Here is a 24,083-nt window from a genome sequence, read left to right as displayed (position 1 = left end):
CTGCTTAGTGCTGGCTCCTTGCTCTCCTTGCTACAGTATACATCGGGTTAATTACACGATGTGTACTGCAGCTACATGTGCACAGAGCAGGAGCCGGCACTGGCAGCAAGGGCGGAGGCTGGTAACGAAGGTAAATATCGGGTAACCAGGGAAAGGTCTTCCCTTGGTTACCCGATGTTTACGCTGGTTATAGCTTACCGCAGCTGCCAGTGCCGGCTCCTGCTCGCTTCATTTCGTCGCGCTCTCGCTGTCACACACAGCGATGTGTGTGTCACAGCGGGAGAGTGACGACCAAAAAATGAAGCTGGACATTCAGCAACGACCGGCGACCTCACAGCAGGGGCCAGGTCGTTGCTGGATGTCACACACAGCGACAGCGACGGGACGTCGCTGCAACGTCACAGAAAATGGTGACGTAGCAGCGACGTCGTTGTCGTTGTCGCTGTGTGTGACACCAGCTTAAGACTGTGTAAACATGTCCTGTAATCATCTGTTATCTTTAGCGATCCGTTGGCAAAAAAGTTGTGCAAACACAACTTTTTTGTCCGGCGTTAAATAACGGATGTTTTTCAGATCCATGACTGGATTGCTATTTGACCATCCTTTGTACTTACATTTGTAACAGATCTGTGGTTTTCTTACAGTTACCATTGGAAGATAAATAGCAATCCGTTAACAGATCCGTTGTCCGTAAACTCTCATGATAAAAAAAAATGTATCTGACAGAAATCAGTTTCCCAATGGATCTATGCAGGATCCGTTCTAACGGATGACTATAGGACATGTGATCTCAGCTTAATAGGCATGTGCCACCGCAAAAAAATCATTAAGAAACATGCGGCACCACAGGAGTAGCACATTTCTGTTGTAATTTACTAGCCTAAATTTTGATAGGTTTGTCAGGTATGCTAACCGTGCCCCCCCATACTTCCCAACCTTTCCTGATCCTCCTGGACTGTTTTGAATTTGGGGATTTGTGCCAGGAGATGGGTTATGTTCCAACTTCAATTTCACCTGTGTCCTAAGGACACAAAGTTGAATATAAAAGTGAAACAGGGAGTCCACAACGTTGAATCTATATAAAGTTAGGATATTTAGGTCTTGGGTGTGTTAGGCTGTGGAAAAGAGAAGCAAGGCACAAAGTGTTTGTGTGTTTTGATGTAGTTGGGTTGTTTGTGGATTGATGTAGCAGTATTGTTTGAGTTGATGTATCAGAGTAGTGTTTCAGTGTGTTGTTGCACAACTGTGTGTGTTGATGTGGCAGAGTTGAGTATATCGATATTGGCTGAGCTGTATGTGGCTCCGTGTTGCAGAGTTGTGAGAATTGATGTAGTATAGTTTTGTGTGTGTTGATGTAGCAGAGTTTTGTGTAGGTTAATATAGCAGAGTTGAGTATATTAATGTTGCTGAGCTGTGTGTGGGTAGGTGTTGCAGAGATTTGTGAGTGGGTTGATGTAGCAGAGAAGTTTGCATGTACTGTATGTTGATGTAGCAGACTTGTTGCTGTAACTGAGCTGTCAGTGTCAAAGTGTGGGGGGGACAACAATCATACTGTGTTTGGGGCCCCATGATTGAGTGTGGTCTTTGAGACTGTGTGGGGGGGAATGTACTGTGGGAACATCAAACTGGGTGTGGGGGTATATAGTGTGTGGGTGTGGGGGTATATAGTGTGTGTGTGTGTGTGTGTGTGTGTAGTATTTTCAGAGCATTAGATTGTGCAGGGGTAATTGCTGTGGGGGCATCAGACTGTATGGGGGCACTATGGGACATATTATTGTGTGTACAATGGTAGCCATAAAGGGGAAGCACACTAATAGGCCTCACAAAAAGCATTAAAGGACTTGGTGAGGTGAGGATACTAGCTTAGTACAAAATAACATTTGCACTTACAGTATATATCTCTCTTTCAAAATTGGGAGATATCGGTATTCCTCCTGCCCAAACTCCACTCACTCTTCAAAAGTGTGATCGGGCTGTAGTAAAAATGAGAGTCTTGAAATTTTTGTGCAACTCAACAAATGTAGGTAAATTTCTAGCTGTTTAGCAATCTGGCATAAAATGCTTGATGAATCAGGTCCAGTATAAAGTAAAGTGTTAATTTGTCACATTTTCCGCCTTAGCTGGGCATAAGAAATGGTCTAAATTTATCAGACTTTTCTGCTGCAAAACCAGATTGTTGGCGGGAAAAGCACAGTTTAAAATACGCATGATTTTGCTGCCTTGTTACTTGCGGTTTTTATTTTTCCATTTGTAAGTGTGAAAATCGCAGGAAAAATGCTGAAAGAATTGATGCTGCAGATTATAAAAAAAACAAAACAAAAAAACGTTCTAAAGGTTCAAATCTGCAATGAGAAAAATAAGCAACCTAGGCATGAGATTTCAGAAACCGTGAAACAGGACAAAAATGCAACATGTGAATAAGGTTTTATGTCTAGCAAAAGATGAAGGATGCACCAAATATAGCTCACATATATGCCACGTCTCCTGATTAGTTTTTGCTGTCTGATTATTAGATATTAGACAGGGTTATTAAAAGGAATCTGTCTGCAGGTATAAGGGCGGCTTTGCACGTTGCGACATCGCACGTGCGATGTCGGTGGGCTCAAATCGAAAGTGACGCACATCCGGCGTCACTTTCGACATCGTACTGTGTAAATGCTAGATGATACGATGAACGAGCGCAAAAACGTCGTTATCGTATCATCGTTGCATTCACCAACATTTCCATAATGCCGGTGCCGCGACAGGTACGATGTTGTTCCTCGTTCCTGCGGCAGCACACATCGCTGTGTGTGAAGCCGCAGGAGCAAGGAACATCTCCTTACCTGCCGCCGCCGGCTATGCGGAAGGACGGAGGTGGGCGGGATGTTTACATCCTGCTCATCTCCGCCCCTCCGCCGCTATTGGCCGCCTGCCGTGTGACGTCGCTATGACGCCGCAGGACCCGCCCCCTTAGGAAGGAGGCGGGTCGCCGGCCAGAGCGACGGCCGCAGGGCAGGTGAGTGCATGTGAAGCTGGCGTAGCGATAATTTTCGCTACGCCAGCTATCACACGATATCGTACCTGCGACGGGGGCGGCTACTATCGCGTGCGACATCGCAGCATCAGCTTGCGATGTCGCAACGTGCAAAGCCCGCCTTAGTCTCAGAGCAGCATGATATGGGGGCAGAGACCCTGATTCTAGTGATGTGTCTTACAGTTTCACCAAGTAAATGCAGCAGCTGATGATGTCGTATGTAAACGTTTTGAACATAAGATAGCGCAATTGTTGTTTGGAAACATGAACATGATCTCTAATCTGTTTTTTTTTCCATTTGTGCACCAGATGATCTCCAGTATAAAACTGTATGATCAATTATCAGCTCAAAAGTCAAATCAATAATTACAATGTGTAAAGCCTGTGGAGCGTGTGCAGAAATGGAAATGATTAGAAATCCTGTTAACTTGCCTCATATTTGGCGCTTCCTATAGGTGCGGCCTTTTCGGTCAGTTTCTCTGGTGGCCTCAGTACCACAGTTGCTGTATTCTGCCATGAACTACCACATGAACTGGGTGAGTGATAAAACTACAAAATTACTGCACTAAAACATATAGGAAAGTTGATATTAGTTTATATTATTGTAGAAGTGTGTCTTTTATTTAGGGCGCTTTTCCATCTGCGATTTTGTTGTGCGAGTGCGATCTGATAAAAAAATCGTATTGCACTCGCACCAGTGTTAATCAATGAGACAGTTTCATCTGTCCCGCGTTTTCTCCGCATGCTGTGATTTGCACCGAGTCTCGGCTTACGTGTGTGTAAATTCACACTGCACTCACATGTTGTGCGACTGCAGCGCGGTGCATGCATAGACATACAGCGGAGGAGATGGGAGAAAGTGTTCCCTTCATCTTCTCCGCTCCTATGATGCGATCGCAAGATTGCATCACAGCCGCATGACCCTTGGCTGACACCCACAGCACAGGGTCATTAGCATATGGAAAAGTACGCAAGTGGAAAAGAGCCCTTATCTTGCTAGTTTTTATATAAAAAAAAAAAAATAAATCTCAGAATAAAAAGCTGTCTAATACTTTAAGATAAAGCACATTTTAAGGGGTTGTTCACACAAGGTGGATTTAAAGATTTGTTTATTTATTTAACTGACTTATATAGCGTTATTAATTCCACAACGGTTTACAGATGTGATCATCACTGTCCCCATTGGGGCTCACAATGTAAATTCCCTATCACTTTGTCTTTGGAATATGGGAGGAAACCGGAGCACCAGGAGGGAACCCAGGCAACCACATGGAGAACATACAAACTCCAGGCAGATCTTGTCCTTGGTGGGATTTTTAGCATTCCCTAATATCTGTAGATGGCTCAGTGGTTAGCACTGCTGCTTTGCAGCACTAGGGTCTGAGGTTCCCACCAAGGACAACATCTGCAAGGAGTTTTCATGTTCTCCCCAAGTTTGTGTGGATTTCCTCTGGGTTAATTTCTCACTTTCTCACAAATTTACATTGTGAACCCCAATGGGGACAGTAATGATCATATCTCTAAGGCCTCTTTCACACGTCTGTAAAACACACGTGTTTGTCACGAACCGTGTTGAAGATGAATATGGCCCTCGAAGTGCAGTGATTTTGGCACACATGTTCTCCGTGTGCTATCACGGATAGCAGGAATTTTTTACTCACTTGTCCTCTCGTGCTGCTGTCTCTGGTGCTGATGTCTCCCATGCTGCTGCTTCCGGGTCTGCGGTGCGGTAAACATTCATGAGCATAATGAGAAGGCCTGGAAGCAAGTTACAGCAGTGCTGAAGACCGCAACGTTGGAGACAGGGGAGTATAAAAAATCATTTTATTTCAAAAGACACGTTTTCTCTGGTACGTGTCACACTGATGTCCCACGGATCACGTCAGTGTGTGGCTGTGTGACATCAGTACTGCCGGAGAAAAACGGACTTGTTTCCATGCAGAACACACGGGTCCTTGTGAAAACACTGTTGTGCGCACAGACCCATTGATTTTAATGGATCTGTGTAGGTCTGTGATTCTGGTACATATAAAAATGGCGTCATACGCACCGGAATCACTGATGTGTAAAGGGGGGCTAAAGTGCTTGGAATTAACAGTTTTATCTAAGTGAGTAAAATAAGTAAATGATGCCCATAGGATATAGGGGGATATAGGGGGAGGTGCAAGTAGACTTAGTGATAAATCGGTCACAGATAATGTAATGGAAGTTCACAACACGTTCTGATTAAATGCTGAATTGTAAAAAAAAAAAAAAAAAAAAATGTATTAGTTATCACACAGTGAATAAAGTTGATGTAATAAATTTATTATCAAATATCAGGCGACTTTCAGATTCCAATGTTCCTGATATTCTGTCAAATAGCTGCAGAGTGATAAAATAAAGCAGAGTTGTACACCATCCCTCTGAATGCTTTATTCTTGTGGCTCTTCTCTACCTGTGATTAATTGATAAAGATCTATAGGGACCTAAAATGTTGTAATCTTAAAGTCGCCTGTCTAATTGCTATTGTATTAATTGAATGAATTGCGCTGACTTATTTTTTTTTACTGTGAAATATACAATACATTTTTTTTTTCCAATCGATTATTTAATTGCAAAGTTCTGTGAATTTCGGTAGGTTTTTTTTCCCATCCTGTGTGAAAGTAGTTTTGTAAAACCACTTTCACTTACATTGTTTTGTAAGGCCATGCTCCCATCATGTAGCGTAAATGCTGCATTTTCTTCCATTGTGTTTTTGTACAGAAAAGCTCACCAATCACCAGGATTCTCCTATATAACCTAAAGCCAGTGCTATACTGGCGCTATCAGGCTGATTCTCTACATACCTTTAGTTGTCAGCTAGGATGTATAGGTTTGGAAACACAATAAAGTAAAGTTATTAAAATCAGCAGCTTGTTGAGTGACAGCAGCAGAGGATCAACTAATAGCTGGGGTGGGCATTCATAGTTATTCCCTTCCCCGTTACTTATGCTAAATCTATTATAGAATCTATTTAGTTTGTTACTAATAGGACCTGTGCTGATGTCATACCCATGTGACCAGAAGGGGTGGGGCTTCAGCCAACATAGCTGATACCAGGAAGCAACATTTTTCTGTTGGCCAAGGCCCCACTCCTTTTGGTCACATGGATATGACATCAGCACAAGTCCTGTTAACCACAAACTAAAACGATTTATTAATAGAATTAGCATAAGTAATAGGGGGAGGCGATAACTATGATACTCACCCCAGTTATCAGCTGATTGGCACCTGCTGTCACTCAACAAGATGCTGATTTTACAAACTTTAATTGCGTGTGTTTCAAAACCTAAACATCCGAGCTGACCACTACAGGTATGTATAGAATCAGACTGATAGTGCCAGTATAGCACTGGCTTTAGGTTATATAGGAGAATCCTGATTGGTGCGCTTTAAAGGGGATCCATCACCAGGTTTTTGCTCCCCATCAGAGAGCAGCATAATATAGAGAAAGAGACCCTGATTCCAGCGAATCAATACAATCTACATAGGTATTATAAAATGGTAATTGCCCTTTACCAAAACTTTATCAGAGGAAGGGATTTTTTTTTTTTTTTTTTTATAGATCTGGAATTTATCTTGTAGTTTTGGATGATTATTATCTTTTTCAGGTGATTTTGCAGTCTTGCTTCAAACTGGTTTCCGGATGAGAAAAGTCTTATGTTTCAGCCTGATTTCTGCATTACTCTCCTATCTGGGTATGGTTGCTGGAGCTATCGCAAGCCAGAGGTCAAATCAAGTCACTCCCTGGATATTTGCAGCTACTGCTGGAATATTTCTATATGTGGCGCTTGTAGATATGGTAAGTCAACATTGCATTGATAATTACATAATTTGTGGGAATATTATTTAAGTTTCCACATGTCTCCGTCCTCTTTTAGCTTTTTATGCTTACACTGTGAGCTTTGTCCTTGGCTGCTGAACTGAAAGTTATATAAGCAAGTAAACTATTATAGTTCACAAATATTTATGGAACTGAAAATCTGATTTGAGCTACGTTTCTATGTAGTGTAAGTGTTAAGTTTATTTTTATCAGATAACAAAATCTAAAGTGAAAGAACAAAGAAAATCTAAAATCAATATTTGGTGTGACTGCTATTTGCCTTCAGAACAGCATGAATTCTTCTATTAGGATTACATGAAGCCATCATGCTTGGATTAGGACACCTGCACTCAGTCTGAATTGCCGTCCGATCTCGGATCGACTTGTATGGACATCTGAATGTGCTCTAAACTTGCACAATGTAAGGGATTTTGTGGGATTACGTACAGTGTTTCTCCAAAAATAAGACACACTCATTTTTTTTGCCCCGAAAAATGCGCTAGGGCTTATTTTCGGGGTAGGGCTTATTCTTGGGGAAACACAGATAGGGTGTAAGTTTACCCCCCAAAAAAGCAGACCTCCCCCCTTTCTTTCCCAGGAAAATCGTACTTACCAGACCATGAATGTCTGCGTGGCTCCCAGGCCCTCCTGCGATTTTCGGTGGGCGCTCCTAGCAGGTATGCTCCACGTGGTCCTCCCCTGCTTCTGGCTGACGCACACACTCCTACTTATACACAGACACAATTGCGCATCAGATCACACACACTCATCATATCTGTCGATACCGATTGCTTCCGGCCGGCAGGGGAAAATGGGATGCAGTGCAGTGGAGCACGAGGACCTGCAGTGGAACGCATCGATGTGTTCCACTACATGTCCTTCATACGTTTCACCGCAGGTCCTCGCGCTCCACTACACTGCATCCCATCTTCCCCTGCTGGCCGGAAGCAATCGGTATCGCCGGATGTGGTTTGTGTGTGTGATCTGATGTGTGTTGGTGTGTAATCCACTGCAGGTCCTTCTATTCAGTGTATGGCTAGTATCATTGCTGGGTCTTCTGTCTTCTTTCTTTTGGGGTTGTCTGCTTTCTATAATGAAGTGTCCTGCAGTATTCTTTAATTTTATTTTAGCTGCATGGACACTTCATTATTGAATTGCAACTAGGACTTATTTTTGGGGGCAGGGCTTATATTTAGCATTAAGCTGAAAATGCAGAAAATTCTTGCTATGGGTTATTTTTGAAAAAGCAAGGTATTATATATATATATATATATATATATATATATATATATGTCTGTTTGTCTGTGTATGTATGTACAGTGCCTACAAGTAGTATTCAACCCCCTGCAGATTTAGCAGGATTGATAAGATGCAAATAAGTGCCTTCAAAGATGCCTTCAAACTTCAAACAAGAGCAGGATTTATTAACAGATGCATAAATCTTACAAACCAACAAGTTATGTTGCTCAGTTAAATTTTAATAAATTTTCAACATAAAAGTGGGGGTCAATTATTATTCAACCCCTAGGTTTAATATTTTGTGGAATAACCCTTGTTTGCAATAACAGCTAATAATCGTCTTTTATAAGACCTGATCAGGCCGGCACAGGTCTCTGGAGTTATCTTGGCCCACTCCTCCATGCAGATCTTCTCCAAGTTATCTAGGTTCTTTGGGTGTCTCATGTGGACTTTAATCTTGAGCTCCTTCCACAAGTTTTTAATTGGGTTAAGGTCAGGAGACTAACTAGGCCACTGCAACACCTTGATTTTTTCCCTCTTGAACCAGGCCTTGGTTTTCTTGGCTGTGTGCTTTGAGTCGTTGTCTTGTTGGAAGATGAAATGACGACCCATCTTAAGATCCTTGATGGAGGAGCGGAGATTCTTGGCCAAAATCTCCAGGTAGGCCATGCTATCCATCTTCCCATAGATGCGGACCAGATGGCCAGGCCCCTTGGCTGAGAAACAGCCCCACAGCATGATGCTGCCACCACCATGCTTGACTGTAGGGATGGTATTCTTGGGGTCATATGCAGTGCCATCCAGTCTCCAAATGTCACGTGTGTGGTTGGCACCAAAGAGCTCGATCTTGGTCTCATCAGACCAGAGAACCTTGAACCAGTCTGTCTCAGAGTCCTCCAAGTGATCATGAGCAAACTGTAGACGAGCCTTGACATGACGCTTTGAAAGTAAAGGTACCTTACGGGCTCGTCTGGAACGGAGACCATTGCGGTGGAGTACGTTACTTATGGTATTGACTGAAACCAATGTCCCCACTGCCATGAGATCTTCGCGGAGCTCCTTCCTTGTTGTCCTTGGGTTAGCCTTGACTCTTCGGACAAGCCTGGCCTCGGCACGGGAGGAAACTTTCAAAGGCTGTCCAGGCCATGGAAGGCTAACAGTAGTTCCATAAGCCTTCCACTTCCGGATGATGCTCCCAACAGTGGAGACAGGTAGGCCCAAATCCTTGGAAAGGGTTTTGTACCCCTTGCCAGCCTTGTGACGCTCCACAATCTTGTCTCTGATGGCCTTGGAATGCTCCTTTGTCTTTCCCATGTTGACCATGTATGAGTGCTGTTCACAAGTTTGGGGAGGGTCTTAATTAGTCAGAAAAGGCTGGAAAAAGAGATAATTAATCCAAACATGTGAAGCTCATTGTTCTTTGTGCCTGAAATACTTCTTAATACTTTAGGGGAACCAAACAGAATTCTGGTGGTTTGAGGGGTTGAATAATAAATGACCCTCTGAATAAACTTTTCACAATTTAAAAACAAAAAACAAATCACATTCTTTTTTGCTGCAGTGCATTTCACACTTCCAGGCTGATCTACAGTCCAAATGTCACAATGCAAAGTTAATTCCGAATGTGTAAACCTGCTAAATCTGCAGGGGGTTGAATACTACTTGTAGGCACTGTATATATGTGTATGTATATATATTACAATGTCTGAATGTATGTCCTCTCTGTATACATATACTGTTTGTATAAACAGAGCACATAGATATAGACGTAAAGCAGGTGAAATAAGTAATGAACACATCACCAATTTTTTATGTAAATATATTTCTAAAAAGGTGCTATTGACACAAATTTCTCACCATATGTTGTGAAAAACCCATTCAATCCACACAGGGAAAGAAATCAATCTATAGATGTCCATAAATTAAGTTATATGTAATAATCAAAAATGACACAGGAAAAAAGTATTCAACTGCTGAAGAGAGGTGCAAAAATCCATTGAAAGTCATACCACCACCTGAAATATATCAGTAATTAGAAAGTAATCCTGTCCCTTACTGCACAAGAAACATCTCATTATGGGTAAAATCCGTGAGCTGTCTCAAGAGCTTCGCAACCTTTTTGTTGCCTAACATTCTGATTGCATTGGTTACAGTAGAATTTCTAAACTACTGAAAGTTCCAGTGAGCACTGTTGAGGCCGTAATCCGGAAATGGAAAGGACACAATTTTGCCATAAACAGGCCACGACCAGGTTTTCCCCTTAAGATGTCAGATAGAGGAGTGAAAAGAACTATCAAAAGACTTGTTCAAGAGCCAAGAACCACCTGTGGAGGGTAAAGGAACAAAGAACTGGAATCAGCAGGTACAATTGTTTCAAAGAAAACAATAAGTAAAGCACTCAACCTCCATGGCCTGTATGCAAGCTCATCACACAAGACTCCATTGCAGAAGAAAAAACATGTTCAAGAGCGTTTAAAGTTTACTCCACAACATTTAGATAAATCTGTGAAATACTGGGAGAATATAGTCTGGTCAGATTAGACCAAAATTTAACTCCCTGGATTCCATAATACACACCATGTTTGGAGGCCAAAAGACACTGCATATCACCCCAAAAACAACACAACAAAAGTGAAGTTTGGAGGTGGGAACATCATGGTGTGTGGCGGTTTTTAAGTATAAGGCACTGGCAAACTTCATATAATTGAAGGAGCGCTGAATGGACAAATGTACTGAGACATTCTTGATAGAAATCTGCTGCCATCTACCAGAATAACGGTAAAATGAGGGTGCACATTACAGCAAGACAATGATTCCAAACACACATTTCCTTGCCTGTGTGGATTGGATGTTTAGTGACATGTTTAATACTTATTGCATCCACTGTACATGTATAAACAGGGTACAGACATACAGGCACATGCATATACACACAGAGGACATTCAGACACATGCATACATAGAGCACATACATACCTGTAGACATGTATTCACAGAGCACATACATATATGGAGAGAAGAACTCTGAAAAAGTGTATGGCAATTATGAATAATGCACATCCATTATATGAGCTATTCATGAGACAGAAGAGCACCTTCAGTAACCGGCTAATCCTTCTGAGGTGTAAGAAGGAAAAATATAGGAAATCATTTGTGCCAACTGCTATGGGAATGTACAACAATAACAATAGTGTTAAATCATCAAGGTGAATGTCTACTTTATTTCTTCTACTTTCAGTTCACCCGCTGTGTATGACCTAATCTAATGTATAATGTTCTTCTGTCAACTCTACTGTCTTGTCAATTAAGTAATTCATGTTATGATTTAAGTTGTGCTGCTGTGATACCAGAATTTCCCACGGGATCAATAAAGTATATCGTATCGTATATGTATACATAGAGTACATACATTATTATTATTTATTGTGATAGATAGAATTGGTAGGGGAGTTAAGTGGGATGGAGGAAAGATGATGATTTAAGTTTTGTCCATATTGAGTTTTAGGATACGAAGAACACTCCGGCATTCTGGACTGCAGAGAAGTGACATCTTGGCTAGAGAGGCAGATCTGAGTGCTATCAGCGTATAGGTGATACTGAAAGCAATGAGACTTTGCCATCTATACCTTTTGATCAGGGACAACTCAAAAACAGTTGGGGTCCAAAGACAGTGCCTTGAGGGACTTCAACAGAGACAGGGCAGGAAGAGGAGGTAATATGGGAATGGGAGAAGGTAAATGTGTGGTTAGAAAGGTATTACATAGTTACATAGTTACTAAGGTTGAAAAAAGACCTAGGTCTATCTAGTTCAACCTTCCTCCACCAGTTCAACACCTGGTCACCAAGTCATTTATAACCAACAATGTTGTGAGTACTGAGGAAATCATCCAGCTCTTTTTTAAAAGCTGTTATAGTATCTGCCATTACTACCTCTTGTGGTAGGGCGTTCCACAGTCTGACTGCTCTATCTGTAAAGAACCCTTTCCTATTTAGCTGTTGGAATCACTTTTCTTCCACTCGCAGTGAGTGTCCCATGGTCCTTAGTATTGTCTTTGGAAGAAATAAGTCATGTGCCAGTCCTTTATATTGACCACACATGTATTTATACATATAAATGAGATCTCCTCTAAGACGTCTTTTTTCTAAGCTAAACATATCTAACTTTTTCAACCTGTCATTATATGGGAGTCCTGCCATCCCTTGTAGTAGTCTAGTTGCCTGCCTTTGAACTGACTCTAACTTCTGAATGTCCTTTTTAAAATGTGGAGCCCAAAACTGGATCCCGTATTCCAGATGTGGCCTTACAAGTGATTTATAGAGGGGTAACAATACGTTGGGATCACGGGATCTAATCTCTCTTTTTATACACCCTAGAATCTTGTTTGCTTTTGCAGCTGCTGCTTGACATTGAGTGCTGCTGCTCAGCTTATTTGTAATGAGAATACCCAAGTCCTTCTCCTGATCTGTAGTCCCACGTTTTCTTCCATTTAATGTATACGCAGTTATAGGATTACTACGTCCTAGGTGCATTACTTTACATTTATCAACATTAAATCTCATTTGCCAAGTATCTGCTCATTCTGACATCTTATCCAGATCTTTTTGTAATATTGTACTATCAAGGTCAGTTTTTAATATCCTACATAGTTTGGTGTCCTCAGCAAAGACTGACACTTTACTAGCAATCCCATCCACAAGGTCATTAATAAAAGAGATTAAAAAGAATTGGTCCTAGCACAGATCCATGCGGCACCCCACTGTTGACTATAGCCCATTTAGAGAATGTACCATTTATGACTACTCTTTGTTTCCTATCTTTTAGCCAATTCCTTACCCAGTTGCATATAGTTTCCCCTAGTCCTTGCTTCTGGAGCTTTAGTATAAGGCTATTATGTGGTACAGTATCAAATGCCTTTGCAAAGTTCAAATAAATCACATCAGCTGCATTACCAATATCCAGGTTTGCACTTACCCCCTCATAGAACCCCAACAGGTTGGTTAGACACGACTTGTCTTTCATGAATCCATGCTGTCTGTCAGTTATTATATTATTTTCTGCAACATATTTTTGCATGTCATCCCTTAAAATGCCCTCAAAAACTTTCCATACTACTGATGTCAGGCTTACTGGACGGTAGTTGCCTGGATCTACCCTCTTACCTTTCTTAAATATCGGTACCACATCAGCAATCCTCCAATCCCGAGGCACCAACCCTGTTACAAGAGAGTCTAAAAAGATGAGATACAGCGGTCTGTCAATTGTGGAGCACAATTCCCTCAATATTCGTGGATGAATGCCATCTAGCCCTGGGGATTTGTCAATGTTTAATTTACTCAGACGTAGGCGTACTTCTTGTGTTTAATTATATCTGGTGGGGAACTTTGATTTTTCACTTGTTGAATGATCCCTGGTACAGTCAGTTCCTTGGTGAACACAGATGAGAAATGCCTATTTAATATCTCAGTCTTTTGTTTGTCCTCTATAACTAACTTGTTATTATATTTTAAGGGGCCAATACTATCCTTTGTTTTCCTTTTGGCATTAATGTATTTATAAAAGATTTTGGGATTTATTTTAATGTCATTGGCGATTTTTGTTTCAGAAGCTAGTTTTGCTTGTTTGATTTCTTTTTTGCATTTCCTATTGATATCCTTATACTCCTGAAATGCTGTTTCTGTATTCTCAGCCTTCAAGATTTTAAACGCCCTTTGTTTTTATTTTATTATACTTTGTACAGTCTTATTTATCCATAGTGGTTTCTTTTTATTCCGGGACATTTTATTACCAGAGGGTATACGTTTTTTACAGGACTCTAGCAGTATATCCTTAAACTTTCCCCATTTATGTTCAGTATCCCCAGATACCATGACTTTGTCCCAATCTACACATTTAAGCTCTTCCCTTAATTTGTTGAAATCAGCTTTCCTAAAATTCCAGGTTTTAGCATTTCCCCTTTGAAATGTTCTATTGAATATTATGTTGAAGCTTACCATATTATGATCGCTGGTGCCCAAGTGCTCCCGAACCTGTAGATCTGAAATTGTCTCCGGTCTATTTGACAGGACCAGATCTAGCAAATTATCTCCCCTTGTCTGTTCATCTACCATCTGAGAGAAGAAATGGTCTTGAATGGTAGATAAGAATTTACAGCTTTTAGCACAACCAGAAGATTCTATGTCCCACTGTATGTCTGGATAGTTGAAATCCCCCATAATAAGAACCCGATTATTATTATTAGCTGCCTTTTCAATTTGTTCCAGCATTTCACCCTCTATTTGTTCAGGTATGTTAGGAGGCTTATAGCAAACTCCAATTAGCATTTTTCCATTATTACCCTCCCCATGTACATTTACCCATACTGACTCTACATTGTTGCAGTTCCCCGCAATGTCATCATTCAACACAGGTTTTAGGTTAGATTTGATAAATATACACACCCCAGCACCTTTTCTGTCTTTCCTGTCCCTCCTAAATGTACTATAACCCTGTATGTTTGTCACCCAGTCATGGCTTTCATCCAGCCAGGTTTCCGTAATGCCCACCACATCATAATCCATGGTTGACATAAGAGTCTCCAATTCATTCATTTTGTTTGCAAGACTTCTTGCATTTGCCAGTAGACATTTAATCCTATTAACACCTTTATTACTCCTAAGGTACCGTCACACTAAGCAACTTACCAGCGATCCCAACAACGATAGGGATCGCTGGTAAGTTGCTAGGAGGTTGCTGGTGAGCTGTCACACTGCGACGCTCCAGCGATCCCACCAGCAACCTGACCTGGCAGGGATCACTGGAGCGTGGCTACACGAGTTGCTGGTGAGCTCACCAGCAACCAGTGACCAGCCCCCAGCGCCACGTGGAAGATGCTGCGCTTGGTAACTAAGGTAAATATCGGTAACCAACCCGATATTTACCTTGGTTACCACCGCACGGAGCTACACGTGCAGGGAGCAGCGCACACTGAGCGCTGGCTCCTTGCTCTCCTAGCTACAGCACACATCGGGTTAATTACCCGATGTATGCTGCAGCTAAATGTGCACAGAGCAGGGAGCAGCGCACACTGAGCGCTGGCTCCTTGCTCTCCTGCTTACAGCACACATGGGGTTAATTACCTGATGTGTGCTGCAGCTACATGTGCACAGAGCAGGGAGCAGCGCACACTGCTTAGCGCTGGCTCCCTGCTCTCCTACTTACAGCACACATCAGGTTAATTAACCCGATGTGTCCTGCAGCTACATGTGCACAGAGCAGGAGCCGGCAGCACAGGCAGTGAGAGCGGCGGAGGCTGGTATCGAAGGTAAATATCGGGTAACCAAGGACAGGGCTTCTTGGTTACCCGATGTTTACATTGGTTACCAGCCTCTGCAGAAGCCGGCTCCTGCTGCCTGCACATTAGTTGTTGCTGTCTCGCTGTCACACACAGCGATCTGTGCTTCACAGCAGGACAGCAACTAAAAAATGGCCCAGGACATTCAGCAACAACCAACGACCTCACAGCAGGGGCCAGGTTGTTGCTGGATGTCACACACAGCAACATCGCTAGCAACGTCACAAAAGTTGTTCGTTAGCAGCGATGTTGCTAGCGATGTTGCTTAGTGTGACGGGGCCTCTAGCCTCCCTATGTTCCTTGCATGTCCCATCCCCCACTAATCCTTCATTAACCCCTACCGTCTCCCTGTCTCTCTCTGCTCTATCCCCTTTTTTGCTCCACTTCCCTCCCTCCCCCCAGATCCTAGTTTAAAAGCTCCTCCATCCTTCTGACCATTTTCTCCCCCAGCACAGCTGCACCTTCCCCATTGAGGTGCAGCCCGTCGCTACTGTAGAGCCTGTAGCCGACTGAGAAGTCAGCCCAGTTCTCCATGAACCCGAACCCTTCCTTCCTGCACCAATTTCTAAGCCACGTGTTTATCTCCCTAAGCGCCCGCTGTCTTTCTAGTGACGCTCGTGGCACTGGTAGTATTTCTGAAAACACCACCTTGGAGGTCCTGGACTTCAGCTTCTCTCCTAGTTCCCTGTAATCATTTTTAAGGACCTTCCACCTGCCTCTAACTTTGTCATTAGTACCAATGTGCACCATGACCGCTGGGGTTTCCCCAGCCCCACCCAGCAATCTGTCTATCCGATCCGCAATATGCCGAACCCGAGCACCCGGCAAACAACATACTGTTCGGCATTCACGGTCTCGGCGACAGATGACCCTGTCTGTCCGCCTAATTATAGAGTCCCCTACCACCAACATCTGTCTGGGCTTTGCTGCACTCCTATTTACCTCCTTCCTACAGCAGTTGTTTTCCTGGTTGCTAGGATCAATGTCCTGCTGTAGTGACCCTAGTCCTAGCCCTTCATTCCTAATATCAGCCAAACAGGCATATTTACTAGGTTGCGCCAGGTCAGGACTAGGCTCCCTGACACTTTTCCCCCTACCTCTTCTACTAACTGTTACCCAACTACCTACCTCTGGGTCCTGATCGTCACCTCCACCCTCCTCCATATCACTGGCCCCAGCCAGAGAAAGCTCAGTGAACTCTAAACTCCTCTCCAGGTTTGCAATGCCCCTGAGTGTTGCAAGCTGCTTATTTAGATCAGTTACCTTGGCTTCCAAATACGGAACATGCTTGCATCAAGTGCAGACATATTCACCCTCAAACGGCTGCTCAAGGCATGCATACATCTAACAAGATACACACCTGGTAGCATTGTCCATGGAGCACCTATTAAATGGGGATAAACGTTAAAAGTAGAAAAACAGGAAAAAAAACCCAAAACAAAACAAAAAAACAAAACAATGGGAAGCGTATAAGGATAAAGTCAAACTATGTTGTGTCAAACTATGTAATTGTGTTTAAACTATGCTACACTTATCTTCAAACCCCGCACACTTTGCTTCAGTACCTCGCACGCTCAGCACCCTCGCTTGCTCTGGCTGGTTTATATAGTTCTACAAGAACTTCCAGAAGCTGCCAGAAGGTTCTAAGAAGCTGCCAGAAGGTATGAGAAGATCTGGGAGAGAGCAGGGGGTAGAGAGGATCTGTAGTAAGAGGGTGTGGTCAGCTGTTGAAAGTGAAAGACTGGTCTAGACAGAGGAGTGTAGAGAATTGTCCGTTAGCTTTGGCGGTAAGTCATTGGTACAATAGCAATACATAAATACAAACACATACAGAATTTTTTCAGACTATGATGCTCCTTACCTTACGACACATTCTAGGTTTAGGCAGCAGAACATAGAAAAAACATTTTTCCTATAAATTAAAACTTCCCTGGTGGTGCCATGTAGAGGGGTTATTATCACTAATTTTAATGTACTAGCGTAGAATAGGTAGGTCAAAAATCTATTGTTAGTGTCTCTTTTCAGTGTGTAGTATATGCACACAGCTCTGCTATATGCACATATAAACACACACAGCGTTGCTACATGCACATATTCCTCTATTGTTACTTAATAAAGGATTATTATTATATCATTTATTTGTAGAGTCATATAATTTCGGGTATCTGTTATATTGTGACCCTCCTAAAAATGTTCTTTAAGCCAATTTTTGAAGACCTACATGCACATATAGACACACACAGCTCTGCTATATGCAAACTACATGCACATGTAAAAAAAAAACAAACCAGCACTGCTACATGCACATATAAAGACATAGCTCTGCTACATGAAAACTACATGAACATGGAAATACACACAACACTGCTACATGCAAACTACATGCACATATACACACAGCTCTGCTATATGCAAACTACAGGCACATACAGACACACAGCTCTGCTACATGCACATATGCACACACATTTTAAATTACCACATCTTGCAGTTCCTGATTGGGTGATTCGGATCTGAATGGAGGCTGCATGAGCTGAGCAGCTGAAGGACTTGCCACATAGTTAACTCAGACGCTTCAGGTCATGTGATTAATCACATGACCTGAAAGGTCTTTGAGTTAAAAAGGTTAGAATGTCCTTCAGCTGCTCAGCTGGTGCAGTCTCCATTCAGGTCTTGGTAAGCTTCCTCTCCTGCTCTGCACTGATCACATAGAATAGTGCAGAGCAGGCGGAGAGAGCGCAGCTTTCTGTGATTGGGGAGGACGTGGTGTATGCGTTCTCCTCTATCACAGGAAACTGCCTCCAGACTATAAGACGAAAACACTTTTTAGCAGGAGTTTTCTTGTTTAAAAAGTGGTTCTTACAGTGCAAACAATACAGTATATACACACATGCATACATAGAGCTATGTATACACAGCACAGACAGACTGATGCATACACAGATCACATACATAGAGATATATGTATACACAGCACACATACACCCACATTATATGGTACTTGCCAGTCTGTCGCCTTTTTCAGTTCTTCTAGATTCCCACATGGTACAGGACTTGTGGTGACATCATGGTCACATGACCACGATGTCAGGAAAAGGTCCTGAAGCACTTTCAACATCGGAAACTATACTGATAATGAAGAACCACTATTACCGTGTTTCCCCGAAAGTAAGACAGTGTCTTACTTTCTTTTTACCCCCAAAAGTGCCACTATGTCTTACTTTCGGGGTATGTCTTATATTGGAAAAAATCCCACAGCAATCGCAGCAAGTCTCCATGCAATGTACCGTATGGGGACTTGCCGCGATTGCGCCCTAAGTGTACCGCAAGTTAAGGAAACAACCACCAGCAGCTGCACATGAGGGCACTGAGGCTGTGTGATTTTGTATGTTGTCCATGGTCCTGATGGACCACGGACAACATTACTGCAGCATTTCAACATTTCTCGGTAGCCGAGCGCTCAGCTGAGCGCCAGACCGCCGGCATGTGTCAGCTCTCAGCTGAGCGCTAAGCCGCCGGCATGTCAGGGCGCTCAGCTGAGCGCTTTGCCGCCGGCATGTCAGGGCTCTCAGCTGAGAGCTGTCACATGCCGGCGGCATGTCAGGGTGCTCAGCTGAGCGCTCGGCCGCCGGCATGTTAGGGCGCTCAGCTGAGCGCTTTGCCGGCGGCATGTCAGGGCGCTCAGCTGAGCGCTTTGCCGGCGGCATGTCAGGGCGCTCAGCTGAGAGCTGTCACATGCCGGCGGCATGTCAGGGTGCTCAGCTGAGCGCTCGGGCGCCGGCATGTTAGGGCGCTCAGCTGAGCGCTTTGTCGGCGGCATGTCAGGGCTCTCAGCTGAGAGCTGTCACATGCCGGCGGCATGTCAGGGTGCTCAGCTGAGCGCTTGGCCGCTGTAACTGTACTGTAAAGAGGAAAAAAAAAAATAAATTTTTACTACGTCTTACTTTCGGGGTACGTCTTACATTAGCCGACCCCCCCCAAAACCCCCCACTACGTCTTACTATCGGGGGTGTCTATCGGGGAAATACGGTATCAATGTAGTTTCTGCTGTAAACACAGGGTGCCCTGGGCAATTTCCCTCTCCTAATGCTGGACCTGCACCAAGGCAAAAATTTCAGAATGAATTGGAGTTTCAAAATGTGATGTTCAAGATCTTTAAAGATGCATCACAAAAAAGACAGCCATATTTACCAACACCAGGTCACAATCGCAACGCACCGCGGGATGCAGCAGGCAGCCATGATAAAAGGCAGAACAGGTACAAAATACTGATGAAATAATCACACACCTACCTTTCAAGATTATAAAAGCACACCAATAAGCGCTTTATAAGGCACTAGTCACACAGGCTGTAAGCCAGAAACTGCACTAGACAAATCTATTAGTTACACCCAGCACTATGGAAGTAAAACACACAAGGACAGACACCCCAATTCCCTCAGTCAACACTAAAGGACTGGATGCATTCTGTACAGAAAAATGTAAATATACGTAACAAAAAGATGCATAAAATGTGTGAGGTATTGGTCAATATTTTGGCCAAAATGCACACATTTGCAACCCAATGCAGGGATCCTTATTGCAAGTGCATAAAATTAAAGCAACTCGCCAAAAAGGACATAAAATTCAAAACATCACAAAAAGTGGCTATATTTACCAACACCAGATCACAACACTAATGCACTACAAGATGCAGCAGCCCCTATGATAAAAGCGTAGATAGCACAGGTGCAAATTACTGATGAAACAACCACTCCTATGCCAACTATTCCATTTTAAAGAAACACCAAGAAATGTGCAAGATTAAGGACCATAGAAGCCATAATTGGCCAAGGAAATTTAGAATAGATGACAGGCACATCATACGCTTCAAAATCCAGCAGTGGAATTATTTCAGAACTAGCATTAACTAGCCCAAACTACATCCATTTGCTAGTCAGAGAGGTCTGGCCAGAAGCGGTCTGGTATTTGGTCAGGATGAGTCACTAAATTTATGGACATCTATGATTTGATTTCTTTGCCTGTGTGGATTGAATGGGTTGTTACTGACATCTGGTGAGAAATTCATGTTATTAGCACCATTACATGGCTATTTACTTTGAAACATAGTGTTCATTACTTATTTCAACCGCTTTATATTTTTGGATTTAACTTCTGACATATCCATTTGCTTTTAGCTTCCACAAATGATGTATCGTAAGGGTTCAGAGCACTGCCAAGGAATGGACTGCATTCTCCACTGCATCGGTTTCCTGTTTGGATGTGGAATAATGCTGTGCATTGCCCTGTTCCAGGAGCAGATGGTGTTTTTACAATTCTGGGAAATGAAGCCAGACGTGGACATGGGGATAAATAATCAGTTTCTAAGATGCTGTAGTAACCTCATGTGGATTCTGAAGACTTTAACATACCCCTAGAACTACCAGATCTCTGTATGTTTTACTTCAAATACTTATGTATGTTGTAAAGTCCAAGAAGACACCAACAATTCTCCAAGGACAGACTGTGTTGTCAGCACTCCCGATACTAGCCACTTACCACTTCATCCCTAAGTGCAGCTTTCCTACTAGAGTATGAGGAATTACTGTACAACTGTGTTTTCTACAGTTTCAATGTGAAAAGGTCTACAACAACCTTAATGTGAAAATAAAAGGGTTTATTTTACATTTGCTTACCTTCTAGTCATCTTAACTTCGTCCTCATGTGCACAGTGCAGATGTGAGGTGTTTTATTTTTCCTTTTAACCAGGTTTGATTTTATTGGAGATAAATTTTATAGCTTTTAAAACAAAAAAAAAAAATCTAAACTGGGTATTTCATTAATTGTTTTTCTTATAAAAATAAGACTATGTTTATCAGCAAAGCCATTCTAGTCTCAATAAGAATAACTGACTCTTAATCCATGATATACACATGGCTGTGAGGGTCTGGTCATCGTTCTGGCATGTTGAATTATACTGATATCTTTCACATCTTATATAAATGGGTGTTGATGCGTATTTTTCTGCAAGGCCGCTTTCACACTGCGTTCCAATCCCCGTTCAGTGGTCCCGTCAGGGCTTTCGTTTGAAGCCCCTGCAAAACGGGTTTAGGACATATAAGTCAACAGGGCCATTGACTATAATAGTGCAGATGGAGTCACCGTGTGCTCCATCGTGTACCATTTTTGGGAGTATATGCCTATTGGAGGTAGACACTACATCTAGGTGTCCATCTCCAGTAAGGTAAGTGCATACTCCAGAAAATGGAGCACAACAGAGCACACTGTGACTCCACTGTGTACACCATTATAGTCAGTGGCCCCGTCAGCGCATACTTCCGAAACCCATTTTGCGGGAAGGGGGGGGGGGGGGGTTCAGCCGGAAGCCCCGTCAAGACCACTGAGCAGGGATCGTAACACAGTGTAAAAGCAGCCTAAAGGGTGCTTTACACGCTGCGACATAGCTAGCGATCTCGTTAGCGATGTGACACGCCAGATCGCAGATAAGATTTGCAGAGATCGCACATAGGTCATTTTTGTAGCGCTGGTCACATGTGCGATCTCGGCAAATCATATGTGCGATCTGGCGTGTTACGTCGCTAACGGGATCACTAGCGATATCGCAGCGTGTAAAGCACCCTTAACGCTATGTGCCCAAGTGAGAAATCTGTGGAAAATCAGCAGATTTTCTGGATTTTCCAGATAAATCCGCAGGTTTCAGCATGTACAGACACTCCCCATGTTATCCTATGTGACATGATAACAAAGTAGTAGAGATGGGTTTTCCAAAGCCGCGCCAAAGACCAAATGATGATGGAACTATAGGATTAATGTTGCTTTATTTCATGCTCAGGTCAACGCGTTTCAGGAGACTCAGCTCCCTTCATCAGGACACACAGGCAAAAGAACATCAAATCTGCTGTAACAGAGACCACACTGGCATTATATACCATTGTGCTGACGTCATGACACCACCTCCTTTGAAAAAAAATCGGCGGGAATCGGCAATCGGCGGGAATCGACAATGGTATATAATGCCAGTGTGGTCTCTGTTACAGCAGATTTGATGTTCTTTTGCCTGTTTATCCTGATGAAGAGAGCCGAGTCTCCTGAAACGCCTTGACCGGAGCAGGAAATAAAGCAACATTAATCCTATACTTCCATCATCATTTGGTCTTTGGCGCAGCTTTGGAAAACCCACCTCTACTACTTTCTGTTATTAGCCACTGTGGGGACTGCTGCCGGGACCTGGAGTTACATGCTTTTATAGGAGTTGTGACTTTCACAACTTCCATTGGTGAGTTGAACCGCTTATTTTATAACCCCTTATCTATTGGGGTAAGACCCTATTGTGCTTTTTCCACAGTCATTTATATTTATCCTATGGGACATGGGCGAGTGCTGTGTCCATGCTGAGGATACCTGCGGCTGTGGAACATGCTGCTGATGTCCCGCAGCCGCACGTAATTGCATGTCAATTTTCTCTGCGGAATTACCTGCAGAAATCCCGGCCCTCCACTATGGAGATAGGGCCGGGACTTACGCAGGTAAACCGCATGAATGTCCGCAGGTTTACCGCAGCTATTTCGCTGTACTACCGTAGCTAAAAATAGCTGCGGATTCCGGCGAGCAACTGCAGGAAACCTGCGGATATATCCGCAGGTACAAAGTCCCGTGGGCACATAGCCTTAGGGTAAGTTCTCACGACTGTATTTTTGGTCCAAGTGTTGTCAGGGAAAATGGTACTACATTGACAGCACTAAAATTTTATTCACTAGGGCAGTGAGCATTTTTTTTTCTTCATGAACTAAATTTAAAATAAATAAATCCCAGCATGCATTAGTGTCTTCCCGGTTGAATTTTTTTAAGGGATACATTGCAATTCTTTAACATAGCAGACTGTATTTAGTGTTGACATTTTTAATGAATGCTGCTGAATAAAACAAATGCCATGTGTATGACAAATTGAAAAAAAAAAAAGTTTATGTTCTGTATGAAACGTGGACAATATTTATACTCCTGTATGAACCCAGCCTTAAAAGCAGAGGAAATGCTGGGCCATAAGACAAGCAGCTGTATTGGACTATAGTGGTTCTACAGCAGCAACATTTCCTTAGGCACTGTTAAAGTTAGCACATACATCTCCAGTGTATGATCACTGGCTTTTTTTTCAGAAATAATGCAATCGACATTGATCAACATGTGAAGGTTTTTTTGTAAGGGGTACACCGTGCCACTAGAACAGTGTTGATCATAATTAGAGAACAGCAATGACTGTAGCACAGAGAAAGATTCTAAATACATTTTCTGAAGGTAACAACAGTCACCAATCAGTAGGAAGTGTACAGGCCTTTGCTGTGAATGACTTCAGCACATCTGGGGACACAGGACACCACAAGTCTCTCACACTGCTCTGGTGTGATTTTGGGCCAATCTTCTTCAAGTCTCTTTCACTGTCGTGGGTTTCTTGGCCATAACTTTGTGACCAAGGATTTTCCAGAGGTTTTCTATTGGGTTTAGATCATGACTCTAGACTGGCCATTTCATTGGTTTCTGCTTCAGGGAACTGCTTTACCCATTTTAATGTTTGACAGGTGACATTGTCCTGCATGAAAATTGCTTGCTATTTGAGAAATGAACGCAAGTAAAGAACCACGTGTTGTTGCAGAAGGTT

At 42.8% G+C, this 24,083-nt stretch overlaps 1 protein-coding gene across 4 annotated transcripts in view; it reads left to right on the top strand.

Annotated features, from left to right (window-relative positions):
* The window catches only part of SLC39A5 (solute carrier family 39 member 5), a 147,754-nt gene extending 126,660 nt beyond the window's left edge, over nt 1–21,094 (top strand). For all 4 annotated transcript variants that reach the window (XM_075334418.1, XM_075334419.1, XM_075334421.1 and 1 more), the window contains exons 10-12: nt 3,472–3,552; nt 6,649–6,839; nt 20,608–21,094. In XM_075334418.1, coding sequence (XP_075190533.1) covers nt 3,472–3,552; nt 6,649–6,839; nt 20,608–20,847 — 512 coding nt within the window. In that variant the 3' untranslated portion in view covers nt 20,848–21,094. The remainder of the gene's footprint in view (nt 1–3,471; nt 3,553–6,648; nt 6,840–20,607) is intronic.
* Nucleotides 21,095–24,083: the final 2,989 nt, after the last annotated feature.

Source organism: Anomaloglossus baeobatrachus, chromosome 2 (assembly GCF_048569485.1).
Source record: "Anomaloglossus baeobatrachus isolate aAnoBae1 chromosome 2, aAnoBae1.hap1, whole genome shotgun sequence".
Taxonomy (NCBI): Eukaryota; Metazoa; Chordata; class Amphibia; order Anura; family Aromobatidae; genus Anomaloglossus; species Anomaloglossus baeobatrachus.
This window is presented reverse-complemented; position numbering and strand designations above follow the sequence as displayed.